This window comes from Palaemon carinicauda, chromosome 15 (assembly GCF_036898095.1).
Source record: "Palaemon carinicauda isolate YSFRI2023 chromosome 15, ASM3689809v2, whole genome shotgun sequence".
Lineage (NCBI taxonomy): Eukaryota > Metazoa > Arthropoda > Malacostraca > Decapoda > Palaemonidae > Palaemon > Palaemon carinicauda.
In genome coordinates this window covers 54,313,753-54,338,458 of record NC_090739.1, presented here as the reverse complement: position 1 = coordinate 54,338,458, position 24,706 = coordinate 54,313,753, and the positions used below count along the sequence as shown (strand labels likewise).

Here is a 24,706-nt window from a genome sequence, read left to right as displayed (position 1 = left end):
CTCCTACTTAATCGTCCCTCGGAAGAGCGTGAGCGAGAAGGAGCTTTAAAGAGAGATTTGGGGGTGCGTGAAGAAGAACGCACTTACCTCGCCCATGAGGGAAAAAGATCGCGCTTTGCCTTCTTCCTGCGCCGCCCAAATTTCTCCCATTAGGAGGCAGGCCACTCCCTACACTCTGCGCAGGGCAAACCTTAATCCCAGAGATGCCCTTTGCACGAAGCACACAAGAGAGTGAGGGTCAGTCTCCAATGAAGACATGAATGTACCGCACACGATGGTAGAGATAACATGCACACCTGAAAAGAGAAAGCAAAATCAAGAAGTCCAGTGACAGTCAGGGAGAGAGAGGACACATCCGATCTCTACCGAGCCAAAAGAAAAAGTGACGTCTCTCACTGCTGCGAGAGTATGTATAGAGGCGGCTGGGTAACCCCCTGCCTACCCGCTCAAGCGGTTGGGCAGGGTTGCCACCTCGCAAATAAAGTCTAATGCCTACCTTCCAACCACACTGAAAGATAATCCACATAAATAAAGGAAGGTTTGTAAGTACGGGAACAAATTGCTGTAATTGTAGCTGAACCTTAAAAATATCAGAAAATGTTTCACTATGTGATCATGACTAGGACTTGAAGTGTCCTGCATAAAATTTAATGCTGAAGCAAGACTTCAATACCCCTAAGAGCATCTAATTCTATCTCCCAGAAAATCATTAGAAACATAAAATATTGGTGATTAATATCTAATATTATAGTCAGCCCATCCTAACAGGCATTGGTCATCTGTTCCCAATTTAACAAGACTATTTCTTTATTGGTTTCTTGCAAAACTAAATTACAGAACAGGTATCAGACATTTGCTTTCACACTTTTAATGATACCAATTCTTAAGAAAATGAAGAAAAGCTTCTTTGTCGGCAAAATGAAGTATGGACTCTCAAGTATGTTGGAAACTAAATCTTCTTTTATGAGGTGGAGACTGGGTAAAGTCAAGTTTTAATATATACAGTAAAGTATTTGGTATTTCTTAGTGATAGAAGGTATTAATGTTAAACACCTATAACTCTAACTGATATAGAGTATAAATGTAAAATACCAAGATGACAAGCTAAAAATTTTTAATTGATTACTATTTAAACAAATAAATTCCAAGACTATCACTCAAAATATATAAATACATAAAACACTTACAGCAACTGCACGATCAAAATACTGTGGTCTTGCAAAGAATGCACTTTCTGAGATCAGATATCCTTTACAAACACTAGAAGTAAATGCACCTGGAAAAACAACAACAAACTGCCCAGGATCTTGAACAACACGGCAAACACGAACGCCTTCCCGGACCAGCTCCGTAGGAGGAACCTAAAATATATTAAAAGTTAGAAACCTGAAATTTCTTTGAACTGGCTAGATGATAATCAACCAGTATATAACCTATACTGGAGACAGTAATTCCTGTCTTCCATAACCATACATGATGCAAAATAGGTGAAAGTATGTTCTGAAACCTAAAACAGTACTTGAAGTACTATCAGTGACGTTTTACATTATGATTCATAGTGTCATTTAGATCTGATTCATGAACAAAGACAGAAAAAAGTGTAATTCATCAATATTAAATAAAAAAATAACTGAATACTTTGTACAGGAGCAATATTACTCATCAGCTTTAAATAATATCTTCGCATAGTGTACATAAGGCATCCTAAGACCTTATCTACAAGTCGACAATTCATCCATAATTTTGAAATATACGCTAAGCTTAAATTTATTTTTGATATAATAACAGCATTTGGAGCTAATTTCATTGGCCACAGTTTGAAAGCCTGCGAGACGACAAAGGCAACAAAACCCCCATCCCTCCTTATTCGCAGGGGGTTAGGTAACATACACACCCGTGTAGATTGAGAATCAGCGAATACGTGGTGCCCTTGAGTGGATCACCTCATAAACACAGACAACTGCTTAGGTGCAGTATATTAACACAATAGGTAACCCAATGTCCTACTCTACATTGTTTTCCTGTGGTTTCTATCACAGTATTGTAGTACGGAGGATAGAAATAAAAAACATATTTAAAATTAGATCCTCATATCTAGACTCGGTGACTGAATGAAGTATTAAATGTCGGGAGAATCAGATGCTTGATCCACCTCTTTAATCTGTACTATACCTGTCATTCTTTTTATCTCATAATTTTTCAATCTTTCAAGCAGTGATACTTACATACTCCACCTAAGCATTCTCATCTTGGTTCTCTCGATGTTTGCTTCCTCTTTATGTCAAGAGCCCACGTCTCTGATCTATATATTAACACTTGTCTTATTACTGTGCAATAGATTTTGTTTTTTAGCTTAATTGGCATTTTCTCATCAAATAACACTCCTGCTACTTCCCTCCACTTCTCCCAGGCTGCTTTTATCCTATTCTCAACTTCAGCCTCACATCTTCCCTCCAGACTTATGGTAGATCCACGAACAGTAATGCCTTACAGCACGAAATTAAATCGTTCTGGAGTGGCTTTCGTATTATTATCATTATTATTATTATCATTATTATTACTAGCTAAGCTACAACCCTAGTTGGAAAAGCAAGATGCTATAAGTTTAAGAGCTCCAACAGGGAAAAATAGCCTAAGGAAGGATAACAGAACAAATTTGACTTAGAACAACAATACTCAACTTAAAACTTTTACTCAGAGAGCCTATGCTTCAACTGCAAATGAATACAATTTAACCATATAAGAAACCCTTTTTGGTACAGCCCAGAAACTTAAATGGCGGGCTACCCTTAAATCTGCATGCTTTGGCGTAGATGTAACAGTTCCTCCTTTGCTTAAACCAGATGGCTCGGTCACTCACTGTCCAAAGGAAAAGGCAACCCTTTTGGTTGATGTATTTGACAGTAAGCAGAGTACTGAGAAACTTAATCTTTCTCAATCTTGTTTTACTGAGACTAAACTAACTAGTTTAGCATTTTGATTCCTTAAAATCAAAGCTCTCTTGTTGGACCTTGATACTTAAAAGGAGGTGTAGACCCAAATCGTATTTTTACCTTGTTTTTTTTTTTATAAAGACAGCAGATTTATTAGCTCTAAAGTTATATGTTATTTTGTGCAAGGTAGCAAAAAGAGGAGCTTTTAGCACTTGTTTAAGAATTGGTAATGTTACTCCAATATGTAAATGTGTTTGTGGTGACTAGAGTCCAACTGATTACCACCCAATTTACATAAACTTCTAAATATATTTGCTAAAGATAGTCATCTGTTTCTTAGTTTGCAATTTGGCTTTCGTTAAGGCCTTGGAGCATGTGATGCCCTTCTTACAATCTCCAATGCTGTACAGAAATCCCTTGATTGTGGTCAGGAAGTTTGTATGATTGGCCTTGATTTTAGTGCTGCCTTTGACCGTGTTAATCATGAGGCCCTTCTTTTCAAACTCAAACAGTTGGGAGTGGGTGGGTCTTTTCTCAGCATCATTACTGAATTTTTAAGTAATAGATCACAGAGTTCTTGTTGATGGGCTCCATAGTGAGTATAGGAATGCGATACCTGGTGTTCATCAGGGTAGCGTTCTTGGGCCATTACTTTTCATACAATATACACAAGACATGTGGTTTGGCCTATAAAACAAGCTTGTTGCATATGCAGATGATGCTACTCTCTTTGCATCAATTCTGTCTCCTGAATATAGATCTGGGCATGATGAATCCCTTAATAGAGATCTAGCTAAAATTAGTGCATGGTGTAAATCATGGGGCATGAAATTGAATCATAACAAAATTCAAAGTATGATTGTAAGCAGGTTAAGGACAGTTGCTCCTTAACATCTGGATCTTAGCATTGCTAATGTTTCTTTAACTCTTTTATGACTTTTAAAATTTTAGGTGTGACCCTCGACAGCAAGCTTACTTTTGAGAAACATATTAGGTCTGTGTCTTCTTCAATTCTGAAAAAAATGGGCTCACTGAGAATGACTTTCAAGATTTTTTCAGTGATTAATCTATTCTGAAGTATTTTAATTCTTTCATTCTACCTTGTTTCAAGTATTGTTCTCCTGTCTTGTCTTCAGCTGGTGATTCTCATCAATTTGTTGGGAATGAACTTACATTCTGTTCCTGATCTAAATATTAATCTCTGGCATCGTCGCTCAATTAGTTTGTTATGCATGTTACATAAGATTTTTCAAAATTCTCACTATTCTTTACATTCAGATCTTCATGGACAGTATCATCCTGTTCGTAATACTAGGTATGCAGTTAATTCTAATAGTCATGCCTTCTTCATCATTAGGCTTAATATTACACATTATTTTAGAAGTTTTATTCCAGCTGTGGCCAAGTTGTGGAATGATCTTCCTAATTTGGCAGTTGAAATGGTAGAACTTCAAAAGTTAAAGCTGGAAGCAAATGTTTTTTTTATGTTGAACAGGCTTATGCTTAATAAGTTTCTTTAGTTTATATATTATGATGTTTCAATTTATCACCATTCTTAAAATATTTCATTTTAAGTGTTCATTACTTCTTATGACTGTATTTTATTTATTTCCTTTCTTCAATGGGGTATTTTTCCTTGTTGGAGCCCTTGGGCTTATAGCACCTTGCTTTTCCAACTATGGCTGCAGCTTGGTTAGTAATAATAATAATATGATTGGCCCTGATTTTAGTGCTACCTTTGACAATGTTAATCATGAGGCCTTTGTTTTCAAACCCAAACAGTTGGGAATCAGTAGGTCTTTTCTCAGCATCATTATTTAATTTTTTGAGCAATAGATCGCAAAGAGGAGTTGTTGATGGGCAACATAGTGAGTATAGGAATGTGATATCTGGTGTTCCTCAGGGTAATGTTCTTGGCTTATTACTTTTCATGACTCGGTTTGCCTAGAAAACAAACTTGTTGCATATGCAGATGATGCTACTCTCTTTGCATCAACTCCATCTCTTGCATGTAAATCTGGCATTGCTGAATTGCTTAATAGAGATCTAGCTAAAATCAAAGCATGGTGCAAATTATGGGGCATAAAGGTGAACCCTAACATAACTCAAAGTATGATTGCAAGTAGGTCAAAGTCAGTGGCTCCTCAACATAGAGATCTCAGCAATGATAATGTTCCTTTAACTCTATATAACTCTTTTTTAAATTTTATGTGTGATTATAGATAACAAATTCACTTTAGAGAAATACATTCTGTAAGTCTCTTCATCAATTGAATAAAAAAAAATGGCTTAATGAGAAAATTTAAGATTTTAGGTGGTCAATCTATTTTGAAAGGCTATAAATTTTTCATTCTGCCTTGTTTCGAGTACTGTTTTCCTGTCCGGTCTTCAGCTGCTGAATCATATCTTATCACATCTTCATTTGTTGCGACCTATTAAATTACTTTTTTCCTGATCTAGTATAGTCTGGTACTGTCATTTGGTTAGTCCTTTATACATATAACAAGATTTTTTGTAACATTGACCATCCTTTGCATCAAGATCTTCCCAGACAGTGCCATCTTGCACAAAATACTAGGTATGCAGCTCATTCTAACAGTCATGCCATCTCCATCATAAGGCACTATACTATACAGTATTCAAGAAGTTTTATTCCATATATGACCATATTTTAAAATGATCTTCCTAATAATGCAGTTGAATTGCCAAAACTTGAGAAGTTCAAACTTAGAGAATATTTTTTATGTTGAACAGGCTGACATAAGTCTCTCATCATAGTTTATTTCAAATATGGCAAATCATATTAATGTTGTTACAAATTTTAAAATAATTCTTATTAATTATTTATTACTTCTCATGTAGTTTATTTACTTCAACATTTGTCACTGGACTTTTTTCCCTGTTGGAGCCCTTGGGCTTATAGCATTGTACTTTGTCAACTAGGGTTGTAGCTTGGCTAGCAATGTCAGTAATAATAATAATAATAATACTAATACAGTAACATGATTGCCCCACTGGCCCTATCAAGGGGCAGGGATGCCTATGGGGATATGGATTCATTCCTTCCAGAATAGCATGCTCTAATCTGCCTTGCATTCATGAATATTCAGGCATCTTATGATCAAGTCCTATATTGAAAAATTACGGCCTCAAAGCATATGCAGGCAATTTATCATTAGTAGGTTACATTGAAAAAGAAATACTGATAAATAGAAAAAAAAATCAGGAAAAATATGAATATTTCATCTGTTTTACTGGTTAGGACATGAGAGATGCATGCAAAATTTCTTTAGGTCTTATCTCGTGGTACCCAATCGCCAAAAGAAGTAAATAAGCTATCTCTAGAAGAATTGCAAAACAGATAGATAAAAACTACATTAAAACAAGGATTTCATATGGAAAAAAATAATCTTGAAACTTACAGGATAAAGATCAAACATACAACTGTGTAATACATTCAACAATCAAATCACTAATCATAAAATAAGATAAAAAATATATAAATACCTCAAAGGTAATAATAACTTGTTAATTAAATGTAATGTATAATATTTTTTCTGGCCATTGTGTTCATTATTTGGACTACTGAACACAATGTACAGTAATGGACATTACTTTGAAAAAAGGAATGCCTGTCAACAAAACAACATACAGAATTGTCTAAGAACTTCTTAACCTTGCATTTTAAGAAAAAAAATAATGCATATCAAAATAAACTACTAACCATGGCAGTATCTGAAGGGAGCCATATAGCAGAATCTTTAACAAAGTCAGGAACAATTTTCTTGAGAGCTGCAGACAGCTTATCCTCCTGATTGGCCGCAACACCATACCTAAGAAATAAGTTATTCCCATTAGTATCATAACTGATACTTTCTATGAATATGAATGTGGACAAACGTCTTTCCTTTATTCTGTGTTTGTGAATCTGATATGTTAAAAGATTTTGGCAAAGTTCAAGAAAGAAACATTACCTGTACAATCTGAATTTTGTGACCAAGCTTTATACTGATGAAAGGTTGTTTTATAACAAAATCTTGAATCTATCAAAAATCTTACAAATTACTGATTTAATTAGAATAATAGTCCTATAAGAAAAATAAAACAATAAAATTCTACATAATTCCTAAAATTTAGATTATATATTCTGATACATTTACAGTATAGAAATAGGCAAACAAGAAAAGGAAAATAAAATAAAAGGAACTAATTTTGGTTCCAGCCCTTAGAGTTGGATATTTCAGCTAAATGATTTTGTTAAACTACCAAATAAGAGTAATGTGACTACAGTACATCGATTAGTGCATTGTTCAATGTTAAATTCCTTTTTCATTAATTTCCTTTACAATTTACACTCGCCATTTATCTTATCATCATATTGTAGGCTTCTTTTAGTAGTAATAATTTGATGTCAATCAAAAAGCATAGTTTGAATATATATAGAAATATAAGAGAGAGAAATTCTAAATTACACAAAAGAGAATGACAAATTTTTAAAATATAGCAAGTCTTTATTTCTTAGAAATTCTCTTGGCAATGAGTAAATGCTAAAAACTATATGCAAGAAAATCTTCTCAAAAGCTTATAGAAGTATAACAAAAGCAAACATTGAAAAAATAATTGAATTCATCAAGCATTGATATCAATGGATGGCTAAGAACAAAAGGCTGAATTGCCTGGCCAAGCTGCACTGTCAACAGAGTTATTTTTGCCTTTGTCTTCAAGTAACAAACACTTTCAATTATGGCTTCTTTTTCATTTCACTTATCAAATTTTGAACATGAATACATCCATATATACTGTATACAGTCATCCTTCCTGGATTCGCAGGGGTTAGGGGCCAAACTGCCCCCCCCCCAATAGAGCAAAACCATGAATACTTAAAATGCCATTCAAAATGCTTGTAATTGCCTATTTTTGATATATAAACAGTACTAAAATATCATCATAAAAAATTTAGATACATTTATGAATAGTTTTAAGACATTTTTCAGAAAAAAATATATAGAATGTGGCTCATGAACACCAATTAACAAACTACCATAACACAATATGTACAGTACTATGCTGTAAATATACTATATATACAGTAATTTGCAGTACATACTGTATATACTTTATTAATGTTACCCTTACTATAGATAAGTACATTTTCATCAGGCGTACAGTAAACAACACGCTTTCTTTCCCACTCATATTTTTAACCATAGACATTTTACTGAACAATACAGCACCGTACATACAATAAAGAGCCTACCTGGTTTTTTAAACTAGCATTTTAGCAAATTTATTGTAATACAAACAAGATTCATTGATGATACACGTCAATAAATAACCTACCAGTTTTTCATACACCTATATTTTTTAGCTATTTTATTGTAATACAAAACAAGCAAGATTCCCAGTTGTTAATATGATATTTTCATTATAAAATAAATTTTTGAACATACTTACCCGGTAGTTATATATATAGCTTACGTCCTTGACGTCACGGAAGAAAATTTAAAACTTGCGCCAATTGCCGATTGGATAGCCAGGTGTACCACCTGCGTGCCCTCCAGTGAGGTACCTGGAACCATTCCATGATTCCTTAGATCTTCTATGCCTCTAGTCTCTAGAGGGGAGGAGGGTGGGAATTTAATTATATATAACTACCGGGTAGGCATGTTCAAAAATTTATTTTATAACGAAAATATAATTTTCAAACATAAGACTTACCTGGTAGTTATATATATATAGCTGATTAACACCTTTGGAGGAGGGTTAGAGACGGCCAATATAGTTGGAATTCTGCTTCAGAGTTAATAAAAACAAGCTAAAGGGTTCGTACCTGATAAGGAAGCTGACTTCAATAATTCTCTGCCTCATATGTCCGCTTTCCTTATGAGATTCAGCGATCCTCCCAGGGAGCTGAAGACCTCTAGATGCTGTCAAATCGGTGTACATACCTCTATGTGACAGAGCCTCCTCTAATACCCAGTTCCGGGCGCTCTCAAGGAACAAAATTGACCACCTGACCAAATCAATGATTGCGGAAGACTGTCGCAATCTCCACGAAACAACCATAAAAACAAATTAAAAGTTTCAAGAGACGAAAAAGGTATTAGGATTATGGGAATGTAGCAGTGGATCCTTCCCCCACTACTGCACTCGCAGCTACGAGTGGTCCCAGAGTGTAGCAGTCCTCATGAAGAGTCTGGACATTTTTCAAATAGTGTGAAGCGAACACAGATTTTCTCCTCCAAAAGCTTGTGTCTATGATGCTCTGCAACGATCTATTCTTTTTGAAGGCCACTGTAGTTGCTACAGCTCTAACTTCGTGTGTCTTGATCTTTAAAAGTCTAAGGTCTGTTTCACTGCAATGTGCATGAGCCTCTCTTATCAAAAGTCTGATGAAGAATGAAAGGGCATTCTTTGACATCTGCAATGAGGGCTTCTTGACCGAGCACCATAGAGGTTCCGACTTGCCTCGCAAGTCTTTTGTTCTGTCCAGGTAGAACTTCAGGGCTCTTACTGGGCAAAGGACTCTCTCCAACTCTTCGCCAACCACATCCGAAAGATTCGGAATCTCAAAAGCCTAAGCCAAGGTTGAGAAGGGCGTTCATTCTTGGCGAGAAAGCCTAACTGCAATGAGCAGATAGCTAGGTTATCTCGAAAACCAACGTTTTACTAAACGCATGGATTTCACTAACTCTCTTGGCTGTTGCTAGACTAACCAAGAAGAGAGTCTTCAACGTGAGGTCCTTAAGGGAAGTAAAGTGCAAGGGCTAAAACCTGTCACTCATAAGGAACTTCAGGACTATATCCAGATTCCAAGCTGGAGAATCCTGGTGACGTTATTTTGATGTATCAAAAGATTTAAGAAGTTCCTGTAGATCTTTATTATTCGAAAGGTCCAAGTTTCTGTGCCTGAATACAGTTGCTAACATACTCCTGTATCCCTTGATGGTAGATGATGAAAAATTTCGCTTCCTTCACAGGTATAACAGGAAGTCAGCAATCTGAGTTACAGAGGTACTGGATGAGGAAACAGAGTTGACTCTGCACCATTCACTAAAAACCTCCCACTTGAATTGATAAACCCTGATGGTCGAAGTTCTTCTTGCTCTTGCAATAGCTGTAGCTGCCTCCTTCGAAAAACCTCTAGCTCTTGTGAGTTTTTTGATAGTCTGAAGGCAGTTAGCTGAAGATTTTGGAGACTTTGATGGTACCTTTCCAAGTAGGGTTGTTTGCGTAAACCTACTCTTAATGGAAGGCTTCTTGGAGTGTCCACCATCCATTCCAGTACCTCTGTGAACCATTCCCTTGAGGGCCAAAAGGGGGCCACTAGAGTCATTCTGGTCACTTCGCTTGCCACAAACTTTTGTAACACCTCGTAGAGGCTCTTGAACGGTGGAAAAACGTACACGTCCAGATTGGACCAATCTAGCAGGAAAGCGTCTGTGTGAACTGCTTCGGGATCTGGCACTGGGGAGCAATAAGTCTCTAGCCTCTTTGTCTTCGAGGTCGCGAAAAGGTCTATGCACGGGCGACCCCAAAGTCACCACAGATTCTTGCAGAATCTGTGTGTCCACTCTGAGGACAGAACTTGACCTCTCCTGCTGAGGCTGTCTGCCATCACGTTCTTCTCCCCATGAATGAACCTTGTAATCAGATCTACATTCCTTTCCTTTGTCCAGATGAGGAGATTCCTCGCAGTCTCGTAAAGGGATATTGAGTGGGTTGCGCCTTGCTTGGCAATGTAAGCCAATGCTGTGGTGTTGTCGGCATTGACCTGCACCACTTTGTTCAAAACTGACCCTTCGAAGCTTCTGAGGGCCAACAGGACTGCTAACAATTCCTTTTGACTGATGTGGAAGTTCTTCTGAACTTCTGTCCACAACCCCGAAACTTCCAACTTGCCCATTTTGCTCCCCACCCCGAGTTCGAGGCGTCGGAACACAACACAAGGTCTGGGTTCTTCTATTCTAAGGGGTAACCTTCTTGAAACTTGTCCGGATCATTCCACCACTGAAGGCAACTTCTTATAGATTCCGTAACTGGAATGCACATTGCCTCAAAATCCTTCTTGTTCCAATGATGATTGAGGTGGAATTAGAGAGGACGAAGGTTCAGCCTTCCTAAAGAGACAAACTGTTCCAACGAGGAGAGGGTTCCCAACAGGCTCATCCATTTCCTCACAGAACACTTCTGCTTCTTTAGAAAAGATTGCAGTTTCAAGATGGCTTGTTCCGTCCTTAAGGGAGACGGAAAAGCCCGAAAAACCCGACTCAGAATCACCATCCCCAAATAAAGTATCTTTTGTGATGGTGTCAGGAGAGACTTGTCCTTGTTGACAAGAAGACCCAATTCTTCTGTTAGTTTCAAAGTTATCTGAAGATCCTTCAGGCAGTGATCGTAAGACTGAGCTCTGAGAAGACAATCGTCTAGATACAGGGAGGCTCTGATGCCTCTTGAGTGGAGTATCCTTGCTACATTGAGCATAAGTTTCGTAAATATTTGAGGGGCGGTGCTGAGGCCGAAACACAGGGCTGAAAACTAAAACACTTCCCCCTTGAAGACGAGCCTCAGATAATGCTTGAAGCTCGGATGAATGGGGATGTGAAAGTAAGCATCCTGGAGGTCTAATGAGACCATCCAGTCGCCCTTTCTTACTGCTGCAAGAACTGACTTTGAAGTTTCCATAGAAAACTTTGTCTTTAGAACAAATGTGTTGAGTACACTTACATCCAGGACTGGACGCCATCCCCCAGAGTTCTTGGGTACCAGGAACAGGCGGTTGTAAAACCCTGGTGACTGTAAATCCTGCATCCTCTCTATGGCCCCCTTCTCCAACAAGAGAGACACTTGGAGTTGTAAAGCTTGCCTCTTTGACTCCTCTCTGTATCTGGAAGAGAGATCTAATGGAGCTAAAACCAAAGGAGGTTTCCCTATAAAAGGGATTTTGTAACCCTCCTTCAGAAGTTGTACTGACCAAAGGTCTGCCCCCCCATATCCCACGCTTGCCAGAAGTTGTGTAGTCTGGCTGCTACTGCCTGAAGGCAAAAGCAGTCAGACTCTGCTTCGCCCTGTTCTGAATCCTCTCCTCTTTGCTCTCCTTCCATCGGGCCTAGAGCTACCCCTGCTGGAAGTCTTCCCTCGATAGGGCTGATAAAACTTAGGGAAAGGTGCGTCTTCCTTTGGCTTGCGGCTAGAAAAGGAGGCTGGTAGGACCTTTCTTGCCGTCTTTGAGACCAGATCTTGGGTGGCTTTTGAGTCAATGCGGATGAAATCTCTCTAATTAGTTCTTGTGGAAAAAGAGAGGAAGACAGAGGAGCATATAACAATTCCGATTTCTGAAAGGGAGTAACCCCAAGAGACAGAAACGAACACATCTGAGCTCTTTTCTTAAGAATCCCTGCTGCGAACAGCGCAGCCAACTCATTCGATCCGTCTCGTAACGCCTTATCCATATAGGACATGATGTGGATTAGACTTGTAGTGTCACCTTCTTTAAGGGCAGAAACCTTCTTGCCCAAGGCTCTTAAGAGTCCAATCGAGAAAATTGAAAACCTCGAAGGCTCTAAAAACGCCTTAGAGAAGATGGTCTAACTCCGAAGTAGACCAAAGAATCTTGGTCTTCCTCATGGCTGATCGACGAGGAGCGTCTACTAGACTTGAGAAATCTCCCTGGGCAGAGGCAGGAACTCCTAAGCCGAGAACTTCTCCCATCTCGTACCAGATACTAGATCTAGATGCTAGTCTAGTTGGAGGAAACACGAAGGCTGCTTTACCTTGGTCCTTTTTGGACTCCATCCAGTCTCCCATCATCCTAAGAGCTCTTTTTGATGACCTTGACAGAACCATTTTGGTGAAAAGAGACTTCTTCGACACCTTCCCAAGCGTGAATTCTGAGAGTGGCGAACGAGGAGCAACTGGCACAAAAGAATCTGGAAACTCATCGTTAAACACTTCCAACCACGAGAGCTCTTCCCGGGGTGGGTCGTGGACATCCCTCAAGTGGCTGGCTGTCTACGTCTTGGTAGTCCTAGTGGAGGACTTTGGCAAGGTCTTGGAGTCTTTGGGCTCCTTCCGAGGAAGGAGGTAGGACTCCAACATCGAAAGCCTAGATGTCGTGTCCTTCCTGATCTTCGATGAAGGTAGGGAACTCTCTGCGTGAGGGGAGGCTTCCTCTGAGGGTGGAATGGAGGAGGTCCTTTCCTCACAAGACTCCCTTGGCAATGGTGAGGTGGAAGAGTATCCCAGGGATGATACAGGAGGGACTAGCCTTGATGGCCTGACCGGAGTCAGTTTTACCATCGAGGAAGTGACCACGTCAGTGACTCCTCTTTTCCTCTTCAGGGGGGTGGAAGAAGCCATGGTTCTGTGCCGAGAGTCAAGAGCTACAGGCTGCTCCGATGAGCACTGAAGGCCTGTGCTACAACTCTGACTAAGGAACTGAACCATGGCTGCTGACTGACCGATAGGAGTTTCCGTTATAGGTGGGTCTGCCTTAGAAGAAGGCAGTTTTGGGATCCTGAACCCCTCTGCAGAAGCCTCATCCCCTTTTCCCGATGGGCACGTTGAAAGGCGTTTGCAGGGAGGGGAGTGAGGCGATGGTGACCTGACCGAGTGCAGTTCCTGTGCATGTGCTGGTGGGCGCTGACCCGCGCGCGCGGGTGAGAGCTGGCGCGTGGGCGAGAGCTGGCTTGCGCGCGCGAACGAGTGGCGAGTGTTGGCATGCGCATGGGGCAAGTGTGGGGTGCGCATGAACTGGTGCGTGCGGTTGGGGGAAAGATCTGGCGAGCAGGAGAGCGCTGACGCTTAGGAGAGCGCTGGCGCGTAAGAGAGAGATGGCGAGCGTGCGGGAGAGTGCTGGTGCGTGGGCGAGCGTGCAGGCGAGATCTGGCGCGCAGGAGAGATATGGCATGTACGCGCGGGCGAGTGTGATGGCGCATGCGAGCAAGGGAGTGATGGCGTGTAGGAGAGCGCTGGCGCGCGGGAGAGCGCTGTCGCACAGGAGAGTGTTGGTGCGCAGGAGAGTGCTGGCGCGCGAAGAGCACTTGTGCGCAGAAGAGTGCTGGTATGCAGAAGAGCGCTTGTGCACAGGAGAGCACTAGCGCGTAGGGGACCGCTGGCGTGTGGGAGAGCGCTGGCGCATAGGAGCAGCTAGCTTGCAGCTGCCGTCTAGGTTAGTGAGCAGGAGACCAAAGTTGCGCGTATGTGCGCAGTTTTGGTGGGCTCGGTGGCGCCAGAGATCATTGGCGCGCTGGTAGGCGCTGAGCAGGTGAAGGAGCGTGCCAAAGCGTTGTAGAGCGCTGACGAGCAGGCTGGTGCTGATGGGCTGCTGGTGAGCGCTGGTGCACTGCAGGAGATTGGCGAGCTGAAGGGCGATCGCGTGCAGCTGTGCACTTCGGTAGGGGCTCAAGAGGCTTTACCGGGAACAGGAACGGCGATGGAAGGTCGGCAGGTCGGCTGGCAGGTAGATCAGGAACCGGGATGTGCCCTTTGGAAGGGTGAACATCCACCGATGGAGATCACGAACGATATGCAGATAAGTCCAGGACCGATGTCGGAGGACTAGTAGCAGCGTCGATGGAAGTAGGTCCATGCACGGTCGAAGGTCGAGGGCCAAAAGACGACTGCAACGGAGACTCCTCTGCGGGTGACGACTGTGACGACGAAGCAAAAGAGCCGAAAAGGTGCCTTTTCACCGATGGTGAAGGGAGACCTCTAAGGCGAAGCGGAGGGCGAGCTTTACAGCAAAGAGGCCCTCTAGGGGTCGTTGGATCAGCAAGGTGACCGTGAGCCGCAGCAGTCCTCCGATGAGGAGTCTGTATGAGTGAACTAGAAACACTCGCAGGAGAGACAGACGGACTTAGTTTCCCCCTTGAAGGATGATCAGGAACGGGGTAAACTAAGTCGGCAGCAACAGCTGGACAGTCTGGAGGAGCAGGGGAGTCGGTCGAAATTGCAGGTGACACCTCTGACACTACAACGTCGACAAGGGCCAGAGGATCTACCTCCGACGGCGACGATGACTGCTGCACACTAGCACTCCAGTGGATGATTTGCAGCAGTGAGTTCTTGGAGGGCGGACCCAGGAGCCCCAAGGAAGACCAAACCTGAAACAGGAAAGTTATTGACAAGGCCTCACCTGGGGAGAGAGGTGGGGCCGCTTCGCTAGGGGAAGCAACAACATCTCTCGAGGACCGGGGTTGGCAGATATTAAATTGGTCTACATTACTACTCGACGGTCTCTCGGAAGAGACCGAACGACTAGGAGCTTTGGAGGAGGGTCGGGAGACGGAAGAAGAGGCCTTGGGTTTTTCCCCTTTCGAAGGAGCCTTCGAAGGAGAAATATCCTGCTTAGACTCCTTCTTCCGCCGTCACCCAAACCTCTCCCACTTGGAGGCAGACCACTACCTACACTCACTACACTTGTTGTTACAATGACACTGTTGACCCCTGCAGGCAGGGACAAAGGGTGTGGGGGTTGGTCTCCACCGCTGACATAAAAGTTCCGCAGGGCCGGCCGGTGAGTCCAGGCCAGGTGTGCATGCTTGCAGAAGTCAACACACAAACACACACTAGAACAAAGAAAAAGCAAAAACAGATTAATGACAGTCCAATAAAGGCAGAGGATGAAGAGCGGCAACGTCTGTTCACTCCGTCAAAAGTAAAGTGAGCTAAATCACAAGTGTGTGAGTGTGAGCGGTAGCAAGCTAACTAGCGGTGCGGGTAGTTAACCTTCGCTAAATTTTAATGGTTCGTCATTTCAGCTACGCCGAAGGTAATACCAGTAATACATAGCGTGGTTTGTATTCCAGTTATGGATTAAACGTAAGTATAACGATCTCAACTGCTCAATTAGGTGTTACCCAAATACAATGCACATATAGTAGGCCTGTAGCCTATAGAAATTGGTATAATTTTGTTTTATTTCATGTTTCAGAAAACCTTCTGTGGTGACAACAGACTATAGGTAGTACAGGACAGCCCTTCTCCCCTACTAGTCCATTACTGCAAGGTTCAACTGCATTGCCCGACTGGCATGTCATTTACCACTTACCACTAGAATTTCCCTCCCTTTACTAAGGGTGTGTGTTTATTGAATGGAAAGACAGTGGGAAATTTAAAGATTTTAAAAATTTTATGGATAAAGGTCAATTAAAACAAGCTTCTGAAGAGAGAACAAAAGGGGAAGTTCATAGAAATAAAATATATGTAATTCAGCGATAAGAATTTAACTTTCTTTTAGATAAAGTGTTATTTCAAGCTGCAAAATTATTTTGAAATTTATATAAAATTTCTTATGTGCTGATAAATTTCTTATTTAATGGAAAAAAATAACTACTTTCATTAAAAGAAAGATTTTTAAGATGCCATATTGTGGAATGATCTTCCTAAATCTGCTAATTGTATCCGTGGAACTTCAGAAGTTAAAATCTGTTGCAAATACTTTTTTGTTGAACAGGTTGACATAACTCAATTCATAAAATACATATGACTGATCCAATTTAATGTTACTAATCTCAAAGCATTTTATTTTTTTTTTCATTATTTCTATTTGTCTTTTCTCTATCCCTCTATAATATTTCATTTCTGCACTGGGCTGCTCACCCTTTGGAGCCCTTAGGCTTCTAGCAGCCTGTTTTTCTACTTAGGGTTGTAGCTGGATAGTAGTAGTAATAGTAATAATATTATAGGATATGTTCAATTCTACTAATGATTCTTTTTTCATATTTGTAATAGATGTAGAAAAAAATATAAATACGTCTTTAAAATCTAAATTCCCATGCACGAGCTCGACAGCCCAAACTAACATCTGTACAGTACAACAAAACTCAGGCCTGATGTATAAGTTTATCCTCTCTTTCTCTCTCTATTTAAAATAAAGAGGAATGTTTGAAATGTATCTTTTCTTTAAAATAGTATGTAATTCTAAATGAAAAAATGCTAAAACTCTAACTTTACAAAATATGTGATTATATGACAACTCTATCTTTTAAGCTAAAATTGTTCATTTTTTTAGAAAAACTTTTAATTGGGAAATCTAAAACATGATTTTCCCCTAATTTTAAAACCATGAGTCTCAGGGTGGGGGGAGTAAACTTTCCTTCAGCTCATGGAGAATGGATAATATTCCATGTGTATTTGAGTATGTTTGTTTTTTTCCAATATTCTTGCAAGTTTTTGTTTTTTGCAGTGTAAAGTATAGTATTTCCATGTAAAATTTTCTAAATTGGTACCAAATAATAAACCGTGTATAAGTGAATCCACTGACGAGTAGGGCAGACTGTATAACCCTTAACAATAAACACAGTTACTTGAAAATTTTTCTTTCAAAGCCAATGTTCAGTGGAAAAATTAGTGTTGTACACCATACACCATTGTAAGGATGTACATAAAGAGAAAGAATATCTTAAAATACTACAACTTACCAGATTTTGGATGCTCCTGTATGTAGGTACTCAATCCAGGGTAAACCGTGTGGATCACGGTACCAACAAACCGTAGAAAACAGCATTCCCACGTGTAAAGTTGGGGCAGTTACACCTAAAATACACAAAAAAGACATAGTTACTAAAAGAAACCTAAAACACAATATTTTCTGACTAACAAGAAACTGGAATGGCAAAATCCTGCACTATAATCTTAACTTATTCTGATACTCATGGGGCTATTATGATGATAATGATACACATACATACATATACCAAGGCACTTCCCCCAATTTTGGGGGGTAGCCGACATCAAACAAATGACACAAAAAGGGGGACGTCTCCTCTTTATGTTCCTCCCAGCCTGACAAGGGACTAAACCGAGTTTGGCTGGTACTGCTAGGGTGCCACAGCCCAACCTCCCACATTATCCACCACAGATGAAGCTTCATAATGCTGAATCCCCTACTGCTGTTACCTCCGCAGTCATCTAAGGCACCGGAGGAAGCAGCAGGGCCTACCGGAACTGCGTCACAATCGCTCGCCATTCATTCCTATTTCTAGCACGCTCTCTTGCCTCTCTCCCATCTATCCTCCTATCACCCAGAGCTTCCTTCACTCCATCCATCCACCCAAACCTTGGCCTTCCTTTTGTACTTCTCCCATCAACTCTGGCATTCATCACCTTCTTTAGCTGACAGTCATTTTCCATTCTCTCAACATGGCCAAACCACCTCAACACATTCATATCCACTCTTACACCCGTTCTCACCCTCACTACTTCGTTCCTAACCCAATCTACTCGAGATACACCAGCCATACTCCTTTGTCACTTCATCTCAAACACATTCAATTTCTGTCACTCAATCACTTTCATTCCCCACAACTCCGATCCATACATCACAGTTGGTACAATTACTTCCTCATACAGAACTCTCTTTACATTCATGCCCAACCCTCTATTTTTTACTACTGTACTCCGTTAACTGCTCCCAATACTTTGCATCCTTAATTCACTCTTTGATGTAAATCTGCTTCCACTCCACCATTTGCTGCAACAACAGACCCAAAGTACTTAAACTGATCCACCTCCTCAAGTAACTCTCCATTCAACCTCGCACCATCTTCCCTTCTCGTACATCTCATAACCTTACTCTTACCCACATTAACTCTCAACTTCCTTCTCTCACACCCTTCCAAATTCTGCCACTAATCGGCCAAGCTTCTCTTTCGCGTCTGCAACCAGTACAGTGTTATCCGCAAGCAATAACTGATTTACTTCCCATTCATGGTCATTCTCGTCTACCAGTTTCAATCCTCGATCAAGCACTCGAGCATTCACCTCTCTCACCACTCCATCAACATACAAGTTAAACAACCACGGTGACATCACACATCCCTGTCTCAGTCCCACTCTCACCGAAAACCAATCGCTCACTTCATTTCCTATCTTAACACATGCTTTACTACCTTTGTAGAAACTTTTCACTGCTTGCAACAACTTTCCACCAACTCCATATAACCTCATCACATTCCACATTGCTTCCCTATCAACTCTTATAATATGCTTTCTCCAGATCCATAAAGGCAACATACACATCCTTACCTTTTGCTAAATATTTCTCGCATATCTGCCTAACTGTAAAAATCTGATTCATACAACCCCTACCTCTTCTAAAACCACCCTGTACTTCTAAGATTGCATTCTCTGTTTTATCTTTAATTATATTAATCATTACTCTACCATACACTTTTCCAACTACACTCAACAAACCAATACCCCTGGAATTACAACACTCATGCACATCTCCCTTACCCTTGTATAGTGGTACAATACACGCACAAACCCAATCTACTGATACCATTGACTACACAAAACACATATTAAACAATATCACCAACCATTCAAGTACAGCCAAACCCCCTTCCTTCAACATCTCAGCTCTCACACTATCCATACCAGATGCTTTTCCTACTTTCGTTTCATATAGTGCTCTCCTCACTTCTTCTCTTGTAATCTCTCTCTCATTCTCATCTCCCATCACCTCAACACCTGCAACAGCAATTATATCTGCCTCCCTATTATCCTCAACATTCAGTAAACTTTCAAAAAATCTGCCCACCTTTTCCTTGCCTCCTCTCCTTTTAACAACCTTCCATTTCCATCTTTCACTGTCTCTTCAATTCTTGAACCAGCCTTCCTTACTCTCTTCACTTCTTTCCAAAACTTCTTCTTATTCTCTTCATATGAATGACCCAATCCCTGACCCCACCTCAGGTCAGCTGCCCTCTTTGCCTCACTTACCATGCGCTTTACTTCCACATTTTTCTCTCTAACCTTCAACCTTCACTAGTTCCCTTTTACATCCACCTACTCTATTCCCCCACTCTTTTGCTACAACTAATTTTCCTTCCACCAAAAAATTATCAGACATACCGTTAGCCATACCCCTAAATACGTGCACGTCTTTCAATCTTCCAAACATTCTTTTAGTTATCTTTTAGTTATCAACACATAATCCATTAACGCCCTTTCTACCACTCTTCCATTTGCCACTCTTACCCATGTATACTTGTTTTTATCTTTCTTTTTGAAAAAGCTACAACTTGGTACCATCTCTTGCTCAACACACACATCTACCAGTCTCTCGCCACTCTCATTTTCACCTGGTACGCCATACTTCCCAATAACACCTTCTACCTCTCCAGCGCCCACTCTATCATTTAAATCACCCATGACAACTACATAATTCCTTCTACACACCTAGTTAATTCATTCCAGAACTCATTCTGCTCTTCTTCACTTTTCTCACAACCTGGCCCATACGCACTGACAAAAGCCCAACATTTCCTAACCAACCTAACCCTTACCCACATTAACCTAGATATCTCCTTCCATTCTACTACTTTACCTGTCATCCATTCACTCAGCAATAAAGCCACACCTCTTGCTCTTCCCCTTTCAATCCCAGACACACTACGAGACATTTCACCAAACATCACTTCACCTTTCCCTTTTATCTTTGTCTCACACAAAGCCAATATATCTATCCTTCTATTCCTAAACATACTTCCAATCTCACATCTTTTACTCTATCGTACTACATCCACGCACATTCAAACACCCCAAAACTAGAGTGCGGGGAGTAGTCACTCTCTCTCCAGCTCCACCTCTTTGATGTCTCACAGGATTATAATACAGGAGAGGGGGTTGACATGATAAAAACTAAAACTAAAAGAGGAGAAAATGTAGATTAATTAAATAAAAAATTACACAGCTATAGAACCTTCCATAATAACTAGCAATATGATTATGAGATTTGGAGACAAAGTCATTGAAGAGTTGACCAGGATACAATACATGAAAGCATGAAAAAGAAAAGAATATATGAAAAGAGTGAGAAAGAACAGGTAGTAGATTGGCTGCAGAGTATTGAATCCTTTGACTGGCCAGACAACACTACATTGGACCCCTTTCTCTGTTTACAACTAATTTTTCTTTTGCCTACACATACACATAATAGTCTGGCCTATTATTTCCAGATTCTCCTCTGTCATCATATATAACTGGCAACAATCAAATTACAAAATGATTCTTCTTCGTTCTAGGGGTTAACTATTGCACTGCAATTGTTCAGAGGCCACTTTCTTCTTGGTAAGGGTAGAAGAGACTCTTTAGCTATTGTATGCAGCTCTTCTAGGACACTCCCAAATCAAAACATTGTTCTCTAGTTCTCTTGCTTGAGGGTACACTTAGGCACAATTTTCTTACGTATTTCTCTTACTCTTGTTTTTTGAAAATTTTATAATTATATATTGAAAATCTATTTTAATGTTGTTACTGTTCTTAAAATATCTTAATTTTTCATTGCTTCTCTTGCAGTTTATTTCCTTCTTTACTTTCCTCACTGGCCTATTTTTCTCTGTTGGAGCCCTTGGGCTTATAGTATCTTGCTTTTCCAACTTGGGTTGTAGCATAACTAGTAATAATGAAGATGATAATATTAGTAACATTAATAGTTTCACTACAAACCTCATGTTAACACGCTCAACAGAAAAGTTTTTGCACCAAGTTTGAATTTTACCAGTTCTACAAATTTCACTATTTGTTTGATTGGCCTATTCCATAGTTTAGTGATTGATTGATTGATTGATTTAAAGTTTTCAGGCATCCTGACACCATAGTTTAGTGACAGCCAGAATAAAAATTCTAGATACTGTGCTGTATAAAGCCTTATGAAACATGACAAGACTAAGAATTACCTGCATACTTTGTACTATTGTATGTAGTAAACTATATAGTCTTGGAATATCTGAAAGCAAAGGATGTTCAGAATTATGAAACATCTTATACAACATGCAAATCAAATAAACCAAAGTAGGAAAAGCTAAGAGCATATGAGATGTTCAAAGATAGTTTAGGAAAATTGTTACAATTCATCACTTCCAGACATGAGTCATTGAATAATGTTCATGAGGCATAACATATAAGACCAACCATCACTAACAAACTAATGAATGTCATTCAGTGCATGAGCATGAGAAATGGATGTTTGGCTGTCCCAAGGGATACAGTAGTTAAAATGATAAGACATGCATACTGGCTCAGTGGCTACAATTTGAAGTGACATCTTGGAATGTTAAAGCGATCTGCAAGATATAGATATTGACGTTAATACTCAAATAATTGAAAAGTAGAAATTTCTAGAACCCTATACAAATTTTCAAACCATCAATAAAAGAATAAAGGAAGAAACTGGGAAAAACAGAGAAAAAATCTAAAGAATTAGTGAACGAACATAAGCCATGATTTCACTTTGAATCAGATTTAAATCTAAATATAGAAAATAAACAATGAAAATACGATGGTCCTTCTGCCTAAAAATTCAAGGAGTAAGCCAAAGTTTGGGATTATGAAGACATCTTCATTAGAAGATTACATGGGAAAGGGTAAAACCATTAGCAGGGACTGTTATACGCAAGAACTGCGACAGGCAAAACTGACGATGTAGCTTAAGAAATGTGGAATCTTTGTATATGACACTTCTCCCATCCCAACAATGCTGGTGGCACAGGTTGAAATGGCCTACTTTGCAATTACTGTCCTATACTCCATATAGAAACCACACTATTTATGAATATTTGTGTTAAGAACATCTCTACATAGGGACAAACCTGCTACAATAATGAAAATAATTAAAATTTTGTCAGCCATCTTCCGCAAGTGCCAATTTTGAATCGCACCTATTCTACAGAGTAAGTTGTCTGGCCACAATCCATGCCAAACAGCAAGGTGTCATGCCCACAGTGTCACCGAGTTAGTTTGATTTGATTTTCTCTAGTGTTCATATGCGTTCGTTTGTGCTTCAGCTGTTCATAAAATGTTTTGTTTTGTGTAAGTGTAAAGTATTTTTGGCTAATGGAAAGCATATGTTAAATGATGATACTAGCAGTGTTCAGAAGCGGCAACAAGTCTCATGGAAATAAAGGTTAATATAATTATGAACTTGAATTGTGGTGAAAAGTTGATGAATGTGGCTCATTCGTACAATAAAAAATAACTTGACAAATGGTATGATTTACAACAACAAAGACCATATGGAGCATTGTTAGGCTTCAGTACATGTGCAATCCATGATCATCAACAAGAAAAATGGAAAGCTGCTAGAGGAGATAGGAAAACATCTGTGCACATGAATGGAACACCAGAAGAAGACGGGCACCAATTAGTATTATGTTCATACAGTTGAAACTCCCAATAATGGACTAATAGGTGGAAGGGGTGTCCTCTACCGCAGATAGTCCATTGTTTCCAAAATATGTTTTCCGAAACAAAATCAAGCAAAATGATACCAAATTGTATAGGCTATAGGCATACTATTCATGCCCAACATCTGGGTAATATCAAAACGAGCAGCTGAGATTAACGCACTTTTGTTTCCAAACTTGACATAAAGAATGTATATTAAAAGCAACTAATGAAAAAAAAGTAATATAATTAAGAAATGCAAATTGAATAAAATTCACAAAAACAAACATTACGTCAAGCATTGGACATATCAAAACAATGAATACAGCACCAGAAGACACTAGTGAGTAATCTGGGAACTACTACTTTCCCTATTACTGTATTAGAATAAAGTAAAATCGTAAAATAATGTATTTGAGAATGCTAGGTATTTGCAAAAGAATAAGTAAATAAATTTACATAATGCATATATCCATGTACAAGACATCCTCTAGATTGGACATGGTTAAAATATAACGCAAATTTTAATTAGTTTATGTCACATCTGTGGTATAAGACAACTGCTACATTATGAAGCCATCTGTGTATAGCCTACATTTTGGTTATGTAAACATACTGTTACACAATTTGCGAACAGATCCACAGTCGGAGAACCCCACAAAATCAGGACTTTGTTGGCTACTAGATGATCCAAAGACCACTCCGTACTCACTATCTGAGACGCTCTGCTCAGATTGTCGGCGAGCACATTCCTCTAGCCTGGAATGAAACATGCCGAAAGTGGAATCGAGTGAGACTTCGGTCCATCTCAGTATCTCTACTACAAGATGGGATAGCTGCTTCGAAAAGGTACCTCCTTGTTTGTTGATGTAAGCCACTACTGTGGTGTTGTCGCTCATCACCACCAAAGTGACCCGCCAGGTATTGTTGGAAATGTTGAAGGGCCACAAAGACGGCCTTCATCTCTAAAAGATTTATATGGAGGCACTTTTCTGATTCTGACCACAGGCCTGAGGTCGTGTGGTGCAGTACGTGGGTCCCTCACCCTTTCTTTGAGGTGTCCGCAAAACAACATCAAATCCGGGGGGAGGACGAGAAGATCCACTCCTCTTCGTAGGTTCTCGTCTGTCACCCACCACTGGAGGTCCGTCCGTTCCGCAGGTCCCATAGGGATCAGGACGTCCGGGGAATCGTAACCTTGATTCCACCGGGACTTGATTCGCCACTGGAGGGATCTCATTCTGAGGCGACCGTTGGGAACTAGACGAGCCAATGATGAAAGGTGACCGAGGAGACGTAACCACGATTAGGCTGGAAGTTCTTCTCGTATGAGAAAAGGGCTTGCGACCTTCCTTAGCCTTGCTATCCTGTCGTCTGATGGGAAGGCTTTGTGGAGATTGGTGTCTATAACCATGCCTAGATATAACAGTCTTTGAGTGGGAAGCAGAGAGGACTTCTCAAGATTTACCATGCTCCCCAGATCCTGGCAAAGTCCCAGAAGTTTGTCCCAGTGTTGAAGAAGGGATGACACCGAGTCTGCTAGGATCAGCCAGTTGTCCAGATAGCGAAGGAGATGGATGCTGATCCTGTGTGCCCACGAA

General features: G+C 40.2%; 1 protein-coding gene across 1 annotated transcript in view; it reads right to left on the bottom strand.

Moving 5' to 3' along the window:
• Jarid2 (Jumonji, AT rich interactive domain 2) overlaps nucleotides 1-24,706 on the bottom strand; it is a 336,896-nt gene that overhangs the window by 32,119 nt on the left and 280,071 nt on the right. The window contains exons 17-19 of the mRNA XM_068388399.1: nucleotides 17,357-17,471; nucleotides 6,658-6,766; nucleotides 1,188-1,361 (exon numbers count right to left, since the gene is read on the bottom strand). Coding sequence (XP_068244500.1) covers nucleotides 1,188-1,361; nucleotides 6,658-6,766; nucleotides 17,357-17,471 — 398 coding nt within the window. The remainder of the gene's footprint in view (nucleotides 1-1,187; nucleotides 1,362-6,657; nucleotides 6,767-17,356; nucleotides 17,472-24,706) is intronic.